At 39.0% G+C, this 17,105-nt stretch overlaps 1 protein-coding gene across 2 annotated transcripts in view; it reads right to left on the bottom strand.

The window, feature by feature from the left end:
* Nucleotides 1-16,221, bottom strand: part of LOC122828511 (SH2 domain-containing protein 3C-like) — a 43,172-nt gene extending 26,951 nt beyond the window's left edge. The window contains exons 1-6 of one of the 2 annotated variants that reach the window (XM_044112126.1): nt 16,158-16,221; nt 12,086-12,671; nt 4,465-4,504; nt 2,957-3,085; nt 916-1,283; nt 283-371 (exon numbers count right to left, since the gene is read on the bottom strand). In XM_044112126.1, the coding sequence (XP_043968061.1) occupies nt 283-371; nt 916-1,283; nt 2,957-3,085; nt 4,465-4,504; nt 12,086-12,671; nt 16,158-16,176 (1,231 nt within the window). In that variant the 5' untranslated portion in view covers nt 16,177-16,221. Of the gene's footprint in view, nt 1-282; nt 372-915; nt 1,284-2,956; nt 3,086-4,464; nt 4,505-10,835; nt 10,976-12,085; nt 12,672-16,157 lie in introns of those variants that run through there. The other variant, XM_044112128.1, reaches the window with a different exon arrangement.
* Between the last annotated feature and the right edge of the window lie 884 nt (nt 16,222-17,105).

The following is a 17,105-nucleotide window of genomic DNA, read 5'->3' as shown; positions in this document are numbered from 1 at the left end:
AGTTACAGAGTTAACATTAGTGAATTAGATTAGGGATGTTCAAGTCCAGTTATGGAGAGAATGAATTTACTTCTTATAGTTTTAATTTTAATCAGTAGAAAGTGTAAATAAACGTGTAAAGAATAACAAAAGAAATAGAAAACTATCAAAATATGAACATTTTTGGCTTTAGTCTTTTTGTTGTTGGAAAAAAACTCCCTTTCCTTTTTCAGAGGGACATCAGGTGTAATAAATACGACATCAGAGGATGCAAACAAACAAAAGGAAAATGTTGGAACTCACTGTGACTGTGAGGAGGATGTGCAGCAGGATTCAGCGCCCGGCCGTCCTGTTTCCAGTCAGATCCAGTACCGGGCTGAACGGCTGATGGGCTGTGAGGAGACAGGATGACGGCGATCAAACAGCAGGAAACAGTGAAAGAAACACAGTTTGTGTTTTTTGTGGTTCGTAATTTTTCTTTTTAATCAAAGTCAGATTAAGTGAATCTGAAACAAATAATAACTCATACTCATACTTCAGACATGACTATTCCCATCTGTTTTCTCTCATGTCAGGTAAGGAGAACAAATTACTGCAGTAAATTTTTGCCAGTGTAACTTTACAAATGGTACTCCATACGTTTTATGGAGCATTAAAGTCATAAAACGTATGGAGTACAGCATTGAATCATCAGATCTTGGTACATCCAACATAGGTTTGTCACACATCAGCGCAGCTCAGACTTATCTGAGATACACATTTCTGTATTCTTGATTAACTTATTGTTACCTACAGACCAGATTTTAAGCTCCAGCTTTTCACTTCTACAGGTTTTGTAATTTCTCACTTCAAGCCTCTTCCATGGAAGTCACATAAATCTGCATAAATGCAGAACCAGAACAGAAACGCAAAGAATAAAACACAGTGACCCTCTACCTGATCGGACAGACCCGCTCCTCTCCCTTCAGGTCTCTCTGGTTGGACGAGGCGCTGAAGGCCTTTTCCAGGAAGCTGAGAGGCAGCGTCCTGTTCACCGGCCGGTTAATCTGAGCTCTGCTCCACAGCGTCAGAGCCGCCTGGCTGCCCACGTAGTAGTGAACGAGGGCCGGGACCGAATCAAAGGCCTCTCCTTCCAGGCTGTACTGGGTCCAGCTGTACGACTCCCCGGACTGGACCACCATCTTCCTGATGAGGAAGTGAAGGACTTCCTGTTCCCAGCGGCAGGTGAGGACGAAGCCGCCCTGACTGGACCGGGAGTCTCTGAGGAGGAAATCACCTTCATTCACCACCAAGCTCTCCGACACCTGCAGAGACATTTAATCCGTCCTGAATCGTTGGAGGTTTCTAATGTTTCGTCTCATCAGATCTAAAATTATAACAAGCCTTGCTAAAGTAAAATACTTTCTGAGGTGGTTTTTCTGCTCACTTTTGGAAGATTCTTCTTTAATTCTCCTGTTTGCTAAGCAGCTGTTACAGCATGTTCTGTAACCACCGTATACAGGGACCAAAGGTTGCATTTTAACACTAAGCTACATCAAAAATGTAAGGTTTACATGGGGGGAACAAATGCAGAGGAAAACTAAAGAAAAAGTTTTCCTTTTTCTTGTGATGTTCTTTGTCTAAAGAAAAAGACAAATAAAGAATATCACATCTGACCACTAATATTATGACTGTTATGGAAATAAAGACGGTCACAATATCTGACTGTTCTTACCACACTGTGCAACTCTACTCAAGTATTTAATGTTTTTCTGTATTTACAGACTGCCGATCTGTTTCCCTTAGAAGAGGTGAGCTGTTTCAGTTGTGGTATTAACTGTGGTTTGATTTGATGTAAAGCACTTTGAAATGCCTTGCTGCTGAAATGTGCTATACAAATAAAGTTTGATTGATTGATTGATTGATTGATTGATTGATTGAAAAAAGATGTGGTATTAAAAAAATCCACTTTTACCTCAATATTAATTTGAAGCTTTTATGTGAATTCTGCACTAAATTTGTGGTTAAGTTGCAATTTCCCCATTGCCCACAAGCCTGAAATGCAACTTTACTCTTTTAAATACAATGTTTTAGCCACACTGGGTCAGACGATGGTTTGTGGGTATCAAAGGTGTTTGCTAACAAATATAGAGCCATGTGAAATTATCTGAACCCTTTTTCAGTTTCAACATGTATGTTTACAGGGCACCAAAAACTAAACACCTCTACAGGTCTAGTAACTGTCATAAATGGTGGTGGAGGTGTGATGATTTGGGTCAAAAGAAAATCCTTTAAAAGGTTGAAGCAAAAGTGGAGATGTTTTCCAACAATGCACAGCAGCAAGTGTGGAGAAAACCAAGCTGAAAATATACCAGGATATAAATCCCAAATACAAATCTAGAACAGAATGGCTGAAGAAAAAAGAAGTTGTTGAAATGACCTAGTTAAAGTCCTAACGTGAATATAGTCAAAACAAAATGTGGTGGGATCTTATGAGATTTGAGCAAGGGGAAATTTCCGATGTGAGAGAGTTAAAGTCAGAGAGTAAATGACTGCTAAGAGTTACGACGTTAAAGGTGATCTATGAGATTGTCTACATGTTGGTTTAGTTTAGCAGAAATTGTGTTTTCCTGTCTCTGGAAGATTATAAAAACCACATTTTTGTGATGTGGGTGTTTTTTTTTAATTTTCATTACTTTTTCACAACAAAAACAGGAAGAAAGTATTTCCCTTCTTTAAAAACAAACATCTACACTTCAAAAACACAAAATTTTACCAAGTAATTTTGGTGGAGTTCCTAGTACAAATATCTTTGTATACTTGAAATATGACAAAACTAGCTTATAAGTAGTCAATAATCCCTTAATATTGATTAAGATACTTCCATTAGAAACTAGATGAAAAATCCTTCCAGTGTGCCCTTAAGTTCTCATTTTAATGATAAAACATTCTCTGTGTAACTGTTAAATGTAAATATCTTCATGCAATCAGAACAAACCTCCCAGGGTATCGGACCGTGGTACCAGGCGTGGCTCTTCAGGTAGGTGCCACTCAGCCTCAGTTCCTCCTCCAGCTGCTTCCTCAGGTTTTCCGATGGCGGCTCCAACCAGAACTTCTCCTTGGAGAACTTGAAAGGCATCACAGGTGCAGAATTAGACACAACTCCAGAGCTCAGACCGATACCCAAAAGATGAGAAGCTGAGCTGTGAGAAGAATCGCTGGTTTGCAGCATCTCCTCTGCAGTCAAACGGCTGCCTTCCCTGCTTTCATTTCTTTCACTGTAGAACGGACAGTTGGGAAGGAAAGAGGGAGGAACGACGGACATCTCTGGCATTCCCACACTGAAATCCACAGTGGTGGCACCAAAGCAAGACTAGGGACATTGGAGTCTTGGCCTCGTTGCCCTGGCAACGGCATTGTGAAACAAGGTCATCACTCAGCAGCTTTTGTCCGTCGTGTCTTTATACAAACGAAAGGCGCTAAATACGCTACTGTATATGAGGAGTTTAGGGTGAGGATGAGCTGGGAATGGTTCAGCCTGACACGTCCCACCCCTCGGCCTGGACCCAGTGGTTCCGCCCTCTGAACCGGGAGTCAGACGCTGGGAACCAGGCCAGGACCGCTTCAAAACAAAACACAAGCATGTCTGTGTGGGGGGCTTTTTGTATTTACTACAGTGTAAGGACCATTTCTTTGTTGTGAGGACCAACATAAGAGGAGGTGCTGGTTTTGGGTCAGAGGTTACATATAGGAATATGGTGTGAACTGATTTATAGGTTTAGAATTAGACATTCTCTGTGTTAGGCTATAGAAATGAATAGGAAATGAATGGAAATCACTCTGCGTGTGTGTGTGTGTGTGTGTGTGTGTTCTTGTTTATGTTGTTATTCAGGACCTCTGACGACTGATGGGGCTTATGGGGACCTAGCCCTGCTCTAACGGGGCAGACCCCCATTTTGTGAGTTAGGCATAAATCCAGTATCTAAGATGAAAGAAAATTAACAGAAAGTCTTAATATGGGTAGAAATACCCATATTAATTATGTGTTTAACAATATCCACTTAAAATATCGTCCTATTTTAAGTTTGAGTGTCTTTTAAGGGAGCAGTAATCTATGTTTCCCAGGCACATTGTGTCATTTTCCAGCACAACCAAACAACTTTTCAAAGTGACACCTTCAAATTGGGTTTCTGTCTCTTTAAGAAGCTCCTGCTCTTTCAGCATGTCACCACAACAATGTTCATCAATTATGCTGTTTAAAACTGTTCTTAGTTTCCCATTATTGAAAACATGCCACTGCTAGTGGCAACAGCAGACTAATTGCTGCTGTCGTTAGTCTGGAGGAGCTGAGTGAGGAGGGCTGCTCTGTGAGGTTTGAACTGCATTATTTTTTCTTTAACAGAGAAAACTTTCATGACAGAACAAGGGAAGTCTTATAAAAGCAGAAGTAGGCAAAAAAAGAAAAATGAAAGAAAAGAGGAGAAAAAATACTTCAAAGAAACTCACTTTCACATATTCTCCACTGCAATCTGTCACTTTTTTTAACCTGAAAAACAAAAAGAAAACAATTATTTTCCTGCAGTGTGAAATAATTTGAACTGGATGAAACTGCAGTATTATTATTGGTGAATGCTAAAAAATATTTACACTCACAGATTAAAGCTCAGAAGGAATGAAGACCCAAACTAGACACGATTTGGTTCCCAGTTTAGTATCAATCAAACTCTGTTGATGCATTATTTTTGACTAAATGCTGGATGCAGTATTTACCAAACAATGTGAATATCAGAAAAATCCCAAAATTTCTGCTAAATGACAAATTAGACTGCTTTCTCTCTTTCTCCTTCTTTGTTTACCCTGAAGAGACAAAAGTTTTTCTGTCTTATTTTTGTCCTTCAGCTCAGGTTGGCACTCTCAGCTCTTTTTGACACCAGTGTAATAAAAGCAAATAGGAAGTTCAGTTTAAGGTTGTATACATTGCACTAAGTTGCAAAACAAATTGTCAACATCGTTACCAGAAAAACTAGTCCAATTTATCTGAGAAGCACAGGCCCGAAGACTTTTTTTAATTAATGTGTGTTTTGATTTGCACTTTATATAAAACATGTAGGCCCTTATAAGATGAATTTTGGGATTTTTATAAATATAAACAATATTAAAGTATTTGAAATGTAGGAAGTGATAGTAATTTTGGGTGGAAAACGTGGAGCTACAGGTCAGGGGACAAATTAATCCTACCATGAATCAATTCATGCATATGACTACCAGGTAATGTTCTGTAATTTGCATTAACAGAAGAAATTTTCTGTACTGGGTAGAGCACCAAAACTGGCCGCAGCCTTGTGGCCTGCATCCTTGCAAATTTTGGTAAAAAATATTCCAATTAATGTCATTTAACTGGATCCAGCTCATTCTATTGGACAGGCAGCAGAGGAAAAATGTATGGTAAAACTCTGACACAAGAAGCAACATTTTCAATTCAAAAATCTTTTTTTGCTGCTAGATTATAGCACAAATATACATATGAAATCAACAACAATTTATTGTTTTTAATCTGTTATCTAGGTTAATTGGATTCATCCAAAGTCATTGAATTAATTAGAATATCTGTTCCAATAAAGCTCATTTCTCAAACTAAAAGCACCTTAAGCAGGTATTAAATACTTTTGATTAAGGCTCTGTTTTTGCCTTAATTTTTTTCTTTATTGGTCTGATGTAATATTCTAATTTTAAAGGGCATGTTTTATTAGCTAGAAGTGAAAAGTCATCATAGGTAAAGTCTGTAAAACATTCATCTGTGTGTAATTAACCAATATGTGACTGTGATTGTGTTTGGAAAGTTTTACTATACAGCACGAGTTTATTAATCTGGTGATCATGTTCATGTCTTTATTATAAATGCTTATGAAGGTCAGATGTTGTTTACTGCAGCATTATTGAGATGTGATTTAACCATAATTGATTGATTCATTCAACTCCATGGTAACGAAAGCAAACGGCTAACTCCGATATTGCAGCATGATTGAGTTGGATCAGTGCTAGAATCAGACATGTCTTCCTGTCTCCTGTCTGTCCTCTTGCACAACTTCCTACCAGCAGCAGTGAGTTCATTCGACAACACCCAGCAACAACTTGCAACACAGCAAGCTTCTCCAGGGAGGAGAGGGAATTTCTCAAACTCATGCATCTACAAACTGTCTGCAGAAGGAACATATTTCTTCCATCCACTTTTCACATCCGCTGGCTCATCACCAGGTCTGACAGGAGTCACAATGCTCAGCTTTACAAAGGAGAGAGAAACAAAGTGCAACATCTTTATCCTGACAGCAGTGACGTGTTGAGTCAGTGAAACAATATGAGCCGACAGAGAGAAACGTCTTCTCTTTCTGTCGCTCTGTTCTTCCTCAGCATGCTGCATACTTCAGCGAGTCAGGGGAGGCGACCTTTTGTTCCCAAACACAAACTCTGAGTGCAGACGGTGCAGATGTGAGCTCAGCATGAGAAACTCCACAGAGTTTGATCCAAAGGCTGGATCTCCAGCCTGGGTTGCTCCAGTTTGTTGCGCAGTTACGTAACTTTTGTAGTAAGCGAACAGGCATGTATGGAGGAGAGGCTTAATTAAGAGAGAATATCTTAGTCATTTAAGATGAGTGATGGTGGACAAACATCTGAAGGCATCAGATAATTTTACTTCTGATTAGGAATGCACTGATCCACTTCCAATACAAATATCAATATCTGAGGTTTAGTATTGGGCGATACTGATTTGATGCTGAAAAACAGTTGAATCGACTTAAAATACAAACATAAATGTACTGAATAATCAATCAATTTGATAAATTTTCACTTGGAGAGAACACTTAAACACACCAATAGCTTCCCATGCCTAGTCAAACATGAAAAAACATGTTTAATCTGTTCAGTAAGCACAATTACTGGTAGAGCAGCCAATGCAAAATAAATAATAAAGAAACTAAAACCGACAAAAACAAAAGGCTGACTACCTTAGTCAAACATGTACAAACGGCAACAAACTTTCCTTCAAATGGTTCAGAAAGTGAAGTTAGAAATTCTAAATATAATGTAAAATAAATAAGAAAGCATAGAATTAGACTAAATAGTGTGCCTGTATGGATTGGGCATGTTGTCACCAATACCTGATGTAGAAATGTTTTCAATATCGGTAACGATACAAATTATTAGTATTGAATCGGTGCATCTCTACTTCTGACCGGAGAAAATGCAAACTTTTTGGAGTGACCCAGGCAAAGCCTCGACTTAGATCTGATGAAGAATCTGGGGAGGGAAATGAAGATTAGGGTGATGGAAAGAAGGCCTTCCACCCTCAAAGACTTGGAGCTGATCACTGATTATACAATTTTAAAGCACCAGAAGAAACAGAAGAAAAAATCTGCTCAGCAATTAAAGCCAACCAAACATTTTCCATTGATTACTGAGAAGGATTTTGATATGCATCCAATGTCCCCTTTCAAATAATCTGTAATGTCAAAAAACGTAATCAATTAAAATATTTAACTGCAGTTAATCACATGATGTCGGCAGTGAACTCAGAATTGCACAGCTAGTTACGCATCTTTCAGTGATTGTTAAAAGTATTCACACCCCTTTCCTTTCTGCTCCTTTTATCATGTTTCAACTGTGAATTTCAATACATTTTATTGTGATTTTTTGTGAAACTCCAGCACAAAGCAGAGCATATAGTGAAGTAGAAGAATCTTAATTATTTTTACCATAAATAAAAGTTGTGATGTGTATTTTTTTTGCTAAGTAGGTGACTTCTAAAGGCAGTCGGATACATTGGATTTTATTTAGAGAAATCAAAATAAGAGGTAAAGTCAGCTCAGATTTTTCTTTCTAAAAACAAATAAATATGTAACATTTCTCTCCAAATCAGTTATGTGCTACTTTATGTTAATCATGCAAAACACACAAATCTAAAGGTGTGAATCCTGAAATGTTCCTGTAAATGAAAAAATTCTGTTTGTTCCTCAAAGATACCAGAAAAGTGAACCAGAAAACCACCAGAACTGAAAGTGGTTTTCTAAGAAAAACAGTTTCACGTTTTAAGGAACAAAACTGTTTAGACGGTTCCTCTCCTGCTGCTGGTGTTAAACTGAAGCTAAGAAAAGATTCTGAACATGTGAAATTGAAAAACAACTCAGTGAATTATTACTGAGTTTAACTGCAGTTAACTCACCTGTTAGTTTTTCAGCTCATGTTTAGCATCACGTTTGACTTCAAGTCTTTGAAGCTTAAGTGACGGAAAATAAAAACAATAAAACTTTCCCAATGTTCCACGAATGCATTGTTGTTTAAAAATTTGCTAGAAAAAAATCTGAAATTTTCAGATTAATTTCAGAAATATTTGAGAAAAACTTGGACATTTTCTCTCAAAACTTTCTGTGTTTCAGAAGTTGAAAATGTGCAACTTCTGAAACTCAGAATGTTTGTTTCCAGAAAATGTTCTGATTTTTCAAACTCAGAAATGTTTTTTCTAGAATATTTCTGAGATTTTTTGACTCCTAATAAAAAGAAAGAATCAGAAGTTTTTGTGAACCTGACAGTCACTGCTGATGTTTTTCCTTCATACTTTCTGCTGCTAACAGAGCAGGACTCACTTACTGATGATCAGTTAATCGCTGCATTTAAACGACATGGTCTTTAGTCTGACACTATAAGGTTTTATGGAATCCATTTCCATTTGCATATTTTCTTCTCCATTAAACATAACAGCTGAATCATTTAAATAACCACCTAAAGATTTTTTCTTAGAACTGTACAAATAACTGATCCAAGTTTAAATCAGAAACTTCCTTTAATCATTGAATAACCTTTCTATGAAAGTATAGTAACAGTTTCATCCATATTGCAGTACTGTAGAGGAAGTTAAAGTCCCTCTCTGCCTCAGGGCTTCATTCCCCAAACCGTTTCCTGCTCCTGAAACCAGCAGCAGCTTTCAGACAGAAACACGCGCTGCGGCTCGCAGCCTCCCATTACAACCTCAAGCCTGAAGCTGCTGACAACAAACTCAGAAAGAGGAAAAACAAGCAGTTACAACAAAAGTCAGGATGGCCTCAATGATCACTTCTGCTGAGACTGGTTGGTGAAGTGGAAACAGAAATGTGTTCGGCGTCGCGTCATTAACCTGGGCAGCTCTTAATCTGGAGCTGTGACTAAAACTAGTTCCTCTGACGGTAGCAGAGCTCCACAGTAACTATCCTGGTATTACTACAGAACAGCTGCTTATTAGATTATTTAAGGGATTTCTTGATTTTGCAGGTTTGGCAATATTAAGCCTGCCAGACCTGGAGAGGCATTAAGCAAAGAAATGTGGTAATTCACATTTCATTTATGGTGTAATAAAGAGGATTATTACTTTTAACATCAGACCAAGGTGGCTTGGATAGATATTAGTCCATTAATAAGAGTAAAGGCAACAATACTTACATTATGTTATTGTCTCCTGATATTGTTTCCCTAATATAAACATTGATTATTCATATTGGCTCAGTTTTACACACAGAACTGATCAGCTGATAGCGATGCTACTGCCGATATATCACTGGTACAGTGAATCCCCAACTAATCACACTTCAATTTTCAGATTTTTCTCTGGAACGTGAATAATAATTATTCGTAGAAAATCCACCTACTCATGGATTGTTTTTTCCCAAAGTATGTAAAGTATGGAAGAAACAGTTCAGCTTGAAAAGCTGGAATGTCTCTGCACAATATGCATGTTTCCATCCAATGCTGAGCAAACTTTTAAAATGTTGCAAAAAAGGTGAAGAAGGAAAGTTTTTATCTGTGTGCAACATCAATCAGTCCCTCCACTTTCTCCTGATTCCACGATCGCTTTTTCTGCTTCAGCCGAAATAACAAAAAGTATTTCATTGTATTATCGCACAAATAACTCAAAATTTCTTCTTTTTCCAAATTAGCACCACAAAATCAATGATTTGATTGCTAAAAAAAATAAATAATAAAATAATCACAAAATCCTGGAGGGCCTGGTCAATTTCAAAAAAGAAAATCACATTTAATCTTAAATACATGTCAACTGCAGACACAGCTATTTATTCATATTTGAACAGTTTTATAATGGGTTTTATCAATATATTCTGGTTCTTTGAGAACATTCATGATCTGTGGCCCTAAATGAAAACGAGTCTGTAGATTTTCTGTTTATTAATGCATATTTGGTGCTTGAAATGTTAACATAAGCAGCGTTTGAGAGGGTGTTTGCTGTAATCCCTAATCCCAACAAACACCAGGGATCCACTGTCTCATTATGATTATACAGCTGTAGTCGTATCACGTGCCAGGATATTAAAACGCATTAAGCCATTTTTTTTGCAGCAGCATCTCAGTCCATCTATCAGTCTTTTGCTGTGTTACACTAAACACTGAGAAACAAACTTTGTATTTTCTTTAGTCAAAGTTTCACACACTGAAGCAGCCTGCCGGGTGTCCTGCAGACTCAGTCAGATATTCAGTCTCTTGTTTCTGTTTCTCTGTCAGTTTTTGACTGAAGGATCAGATTCCTCCTCTTATGCAAGGCAAAGCCTGCAGCCTGATCCACTCCGCTCCCTCTCCCGGACTGAAAACCAGCTCTGGAGGTAAATATCCAGTTCCACCTTTTATTTATGGAACCAAACTAATCAAACACGCGTGGTCAGTTTCCACTGTGACACCAGAACTCCATCAGCAGCGATGACCACTAAAAGTTCTGACGTTAAAACCTGAAAGCTGGTGATTAAACCTGAGCAACTTTCCTCCTCCAGCTGCGACTCTCGTGGTTTCGCTTTTAAAACGCGGCTCCAACGCGCTGAGCCCGCAGAGAGGCGGCTTCTCACCTTCCCCGGGTCTCCTCCTCCCTGCAGCGGACTGACACACGGCGACCGTCCGGGACCTGGCTCATGTTTCCCCGCAGACTCTGATTCACGCAGCGGGCAGCTGACAGACCGCCGCAAGCAGGCGGAGGGTCACTGCGCATGTCCGCTTCTGTACCAATTAACTGCATTACTGATAAACTTCACCAGGTTGCTCATTCAACTGTTTAGATTTATACAACCACTTCAATTTTGTGCTGTTTAATTTCATTCTTCTAGTTTCCAAATTCAGGGTCGGGGGGCCAAAAGTGGCTCATGAAATTCTAAATGTGGGCCTTAAAAAATGAGCAGAAGTAAAATATAATTTTAAAGTGAGGATTCATGACATAAATTCAACACAACTGTTACAAAAAATAAACTCAGTTTCCAGGAGTGGTGAGAAATAATCAGAATAATGTGTCATATGCTCCTTACAAGATGAACTAAAAATATATCAGTTTAGCAAAGAAAGCCAGAAAACTAAATGTACCAATAAAACATCTACCGGCCCATGAATGAAATTATGCTGACAGATAATGATATTGATTAAATTGTTCTATTTGGTATTCTGTGACAACCTGCATTATTATTAGCTTGCATTTAATGGATTCAGGATATTCACTGTGTGCATTATTATTGGCCGCGTTGTGTTTTTGAGGATTATTTTTTATCAGTCACCAACTACAGACTCTCAGTTAATATAAACTGTTAATAAACCTCAAACATGATCATGGTCAAGAAAGTAAAAGTGAGGCTTTGGTTTTCTTAGAAAAAATCTAATAATAGTTTTGCACAATAATAGTTGCACAATGATTGTGCAAAAATTATTGTGCAACAAAATGAAAAGCACTTTTTCCATTTAGGTGAGAATGATACTCAAAACTTTCCAACTTCGTTACAAAAACAAACCTATAAGTGGCCAGTAAAGCAACTCATTCTATCAGTCCCACCGATAACCCGTCCATCACCGAGTCGATCAGTTCTTCACCTGTTGATCATCAACTTTCTGTGCAGCATTAGTGGTGCACAAAAAGTGTTTCATTGCAGTTTTCCAATTGAAATAAATCTATTTCTTAAGGCTGGTAAAACCATTTCATCCTAACAGAAACAAAATCAATTCAATGAATTTATTTTCATAATTTTAATCCCACCTGGGAAAATTCAGATGTAAGGTACGCATGTTTATAAAAACATGCATTCTTTCCCTCTGCAGGTAAAATCAATCAGCCTCTCACCTGCCGCCAGCCTCCACTTCCTGTGGAGCCTGGGTGGTTTCCTGTCTCCAGGCCGTCGGGTCGCCGTGGCTGCGCGCTCTTTCAGAAATCGGGTCCATTGGAACATAAACGTCCTGCTTTGAAGCCATGTTGAATTGCTGGGCCTCGCGCTGAGTAACGGGCTCATCTGACGGGCAGCCGGCAGGTGCTGGGGTCAAAGGTGAGACCCGGCAGGGCGCGGCGGGCAGCGGCCGCTCCCGCTCCGGGTCTGTCAGGCTGAGGCTGGACAGAGCACCGAGCAGCGGGGAGTCTCGGACATGCTCTCCCGGGTTCAGGCTCCCCGCAGCCTTCAGGCTCTTCTTCTGCTTCTCGCCGCGGGGAACCGTCCCCACATGGGTGTACATGTCGCTGGAGCGGGCGTAGCCGGGGCAGCGGAGGCCGGACTGCATGTCGTCCACTGACTGCGTCTCCTCCAGCACTGCCGCTGCTGCCGCCGGCTGCCTGGCTCCGCAGAGACTCCCATCAGACTGAGAGGCTGCTTTGTTGTTGCTTTTCTCTGGAGAGCGGCGGGAGGAGAGGCTGCTGAGGCTCCCGAACCATTTAAAACCTGCAGAGGAGGATGCAGCTCATTAGGCTTCAAAGGAACAACCGTTTTATTAGCATTTCTCTGCGTTCACACAGCAGACACACTTTTTCCTTTTTCTTTTTTTCCCTCCAGGGGGTCTTTTGTGGGCTCTAGTGTCCCTTATATGGCAAATGTCGGTTGGGTCCGGGAATCGAACCCGCGACAGCCGCGTCGAGGACTCAAGGCCTCCAAATGTGGGTTGCGCTACCCCCACGACAGCACGCCCCAGCAGACTCACTTCTGACTCATTCTGACTCTTTATTCAGACTCAGACAACCTGAAGCAGTAAATGAGTAAACTGGATTTATTTTGCACCTTTCAGAGAACAAAAAAACATTACGAGGTGCATTTAACTAAAAGCTTGTCTGAATAAAAGTGTCTTAAGCTGCTTTTTAAAGGAGTTAACAAAGACAAGGATACAACAAATACTAATCCAAAAACATTAACAAAACAGAAGAGATTCCAGTGGAAACCTGAGACATCGTTGATTCTAGCATTCACTGTCTGTGTTTAGATGGGTGGACAGCAGCTAGCAATCAATCAGTTAGTACATTTCAGCAACAAGGCAGTTCAAAGTGCTTTACATCATTAAACCACAAAACGTAAAGTCATGAAAACATCATATAGTCACCAATTAGGAACCCAGTAACAGACTTTGCTGAGTTCCATCATCAAAATCATCAAGATACAAAAAATATGTTGGACAATATTCCATTGTTATCGTTCAAAAGTAACTCTAAATATCTGGGCTTTTAGCCTTGATTTAAAGGAACTCAGTGTTTTGCCTGCTCTGCAGTTTTCTGGGGGTTTGTTCCAGATTAGTGGTGCATAGAAGCTGAAAGCTGCGTCTACATGAAAGAACTAAGTTGAGTTTTGTAGCCTGTCCTGATTGTTGTACAGCAGCAGCTGCGTTTGCATCACTGATAGCATTTATATTTTCAACAAACCCACTAAAATAATTATATCTTCATGTTTTAAAGTCAAAAGTGGAATCGTCCAATCAGCGATGTCCTGGTTTCTGGCTGGGAGCTACCGCTACCGCTACCGCTACCGTTTTGCTAATGTTGAGTTTTTTAATTTGTAGTTGTTGATGTGGTTATATTTGCTTATATCCATGATATGACTTATTCAGATTGTAACAAACACAGGTGAAGTTAGCAGGAAGTAAAACCAAGCGATCCAGAGGCATTAATGAAGCGAGGTGTAAGCTAGCTAGCTAGCGCTGATGACCTGCTGCTTCCCTCCTGCTGCTCTCTGAACCGACAGCCTCTTAATGACTCGTATAACTGGAGACCTTCAGTCTGTTTCCTTGTCACACTTTCCATAAAAACATGAAGAATCTGAGTTCAGTAACCAGAAACAACACGTCCAGAGTAATGCTCTGTTATAAAGGTCATAGCTGCATGTTGGAGTGACTTGTTTTAACGTAACAACAGTTTTGACATGCAGGAAATAACTTGCAAGGAAGAACATTTGGTAAAAAGGGAAACAAAACATCTGTGTGTTTTTATCTCGACTGTAGAGATGACAAGTCTTTACGTTCTTATTTCCTCAGTTTAAATTCCTCTGAATCTTTTGATGAGGTGAAACCAGATGTTATACAAAAAAGAGAAGTTTAATCTGGCCTCCGATATTTTATCTTTCATCTGACATTGAATTAAAATGTTTTCATGTCGGGGTCGTCTGAGGAATGTTCTAATATAAAAGCTCTCAGCGGATCCAGTTTCGGCCTCAGGGGCCAGTTAGGCTCTAAAAGCCTGACAGATATTTATCTGCTCCATGTAACCCTGCAGAAAAACTCTTGCTTTAACTTACTAACTGTGTGTTAGCGCTGCAGATAAACCGTTTTCCTCTGAAGTTATGATGCTTGTGAAACATGCATATTATCACAGATATTATCTGAAAATATTACTGAAACCATAAAAAAATGAGTCACTGATTCTGTTTTTCTTCCCTCTGGCCTTTGAAACCTGCAGTAGAGAAAGAGTTCAACACTGGAACTGAAAAAACAGAATGACAGGATCTCATGTCCAGAACTTTATGTTCTCAGTCAATATACTAAATATTTAATCAGCAAGCTAAATATTTTATATTTAAGTTTAGTTAGAAAGTTACCAAAATATTCAATTAACAGTTTGAAGCTAAATATTTGGCTTCAAACTTTAGCCCTGAGCTAAATATTTAGCTATAAGCTAAACACTTATTATACCAACTAAATATTTATTTTTCAGGCTAATATTTAACTTGCTAACTAAATATTTTGTTTCCTAGTTAAATATTAAGTTTGAAGCTAACAAGTTAACTTACTGGTTAAATATTTACTTTGGCTCTACATATTTAGCTTAAGCTAAACATTTAGTGAGCAAGTTAAATATTTAGCTTCAAATTAAATATAGAGCTATAAGCTAAATATTTAGTTTCCAAACTTGCTAAAAATTTAGCTTCAAACCAACTGATGGAAACAGTTACTGACTTGACTTACAGACTAAATAAACCACCTGCAGCTCCAACATGGCTAAATTTCAGCTTCAGACTGAAGCACACAGTGGAGCGTTGTCCCGTCCAGCAGACATGAACTGTCTTTGCTCAGCTGAGCCTCAGTCCCTTCGAAACGCACAAAGAAGACCCTGTGCTTCTTTTACAATGGTCCGAAAAGATGTTTGTAAGAAGAATAGCGGACAAAGAAACTGTAGATACAGCAGACAAACGTCAATTCATCACATTCTGTCAGGATTACACGAATCCTCACATCAGCCCCGTTTCTCTGACCAATCAGAAACGACGTCTCTGTCCCACTGAGTGACTGAATGAGGTCAAGATCTGCCGTGTTTCCATTAAATGGGACTGGGATCATAATGGGACTGGACTGGGATCATACTGCTGTAATTATAAATATTGTATTAAAACATCTGACGGAAATATTTAAATTTAATTAAAGCACCGGTTTACCAGACAGAGAAAGATCACTTTAAAAATGTAAAAGTTAAAGCTGTGTGATTTTATTTTTTATTTTCACACTGTTTGTTTTAAATAAAAGAAACTCAAATATTCAAGGCTCAACAAGAAAAAACATTGACTTAAAAAAATTCAACAATAAAACATTAAAGTTTTATATTCCTACTATTGGGTTTTTTAGGGATTTACATCAAATAAGTGAAAACGGCCAGTTTTATTCTAGCAGCAGTTTATAAAATGAGCAGTTTATTCACTTCCTATTTTCACATTTATTTCATTGTATTTTTATTATAAAACACAGAAAAATACAGATTTATTATTTAGGGCTCTGTCATGACAGCGGTCCTGGATAAAGTCTAAATGTTTTGCCCTTAGATTTAAGACTTCATTATGAGTTGGTAAAACTGCATCAAGCAACAGAAAACCTGTTTCTCCTGGTTTGACATTTTTAAAGTGATAGCATCACTTTTTGTGTAAAAAGTTTTTCGAACTAAGAACAGGAGGAACTCTTACCCTTTTTAATTTTGCTCATGGCGTCGGGTTGAGGACGCGTGTGAGGAAAGGTGTGTGTCAGGAATCTCCACTGGTTCTGCAGTTTGATGCTGAGCCACACGCTTCACTCCACAGAGAGAATCTACTTCCTGTCTTCAACGCAGCGGAAACGTTGAAGGGCTGAAATTCACACTGGGTTTCACATTATGTTGATGTAATCAGAGAAGTGTGTGTGTGTGCGTGTGTGTTACTAAAACAGAAATCTGCTGTGACGTACACACAGATTTTACAAATAGAAATGAAGTCAAAAAGGAGTCAGACTTATTGTGTGTCTTCATGTCCAATGAAATGATTTCTCATCTCAACCTGAACTTATGTGAAATGAACAAACAGTTTTCATCTGTAAAATAAAGATGAAGTCAAAAATGGAACCTGGTTGGAGAAACTAAGAGCTTCCTTGTTGCACTGATCAGTTTTAACTGATCCAACGATCATCAGAGGGAAACTGTTGTGGTTTCTGGGTGTTTGAAGTTTGGGCATCGTTTAGTTTCTGTTTAGATCATTTCTTTCTCGCTGCATTACAAGATCTGATCATTTCAGGTTTCTCCTTTGTGTTTCAGTGTTTTTCTAGTTAACAAAAACAAGTGGAAAAGCTGCTGTGGTTCTCTTTCTCACTGAACTAAGTGAAACAAACTAAATCCTTTGAGCAACCTGTTCCCCTCCTCACCTGTGGGGGCGCTGCACCAAGAAGGAAACACTGACCACAACTTCCTTTTTCACAAAAATGGAGTGGTGTCAGACTTTAGCAGTTGGAGGATTTCTCTTTGGAGACATTTCTTGAGCTGGCACTGGGTTGTATTTACCCAGAATGCCCTGGGCTGAAGTCCACTTCCTGCTTTTGGAGCGGTCTCTGGTCCACTTGGTGTTCACATCTGCTTTTGAACCAGACCTGAGTTCAGTTCTTGTTTT

The sequence above is a fragment of the Gambusia affinis genome, linkage group LG03 (genome assembly GCF_019740435.1).
Source record: "Gambusia affinis linkage group LG03, SWU_Gaff_1.0, whole genome shotgun sequence".
NCBI lineage: Eukaryota > Metazoa > Chordata > Actinopteri > Cyprinodontiformes > Poeciliidae > Gambusia > Gambusia affinis.
Note: the sequence above shows the minus strand (reverse complement) of the source record. Positions and strands in the feature narration are given on the sequence as shown.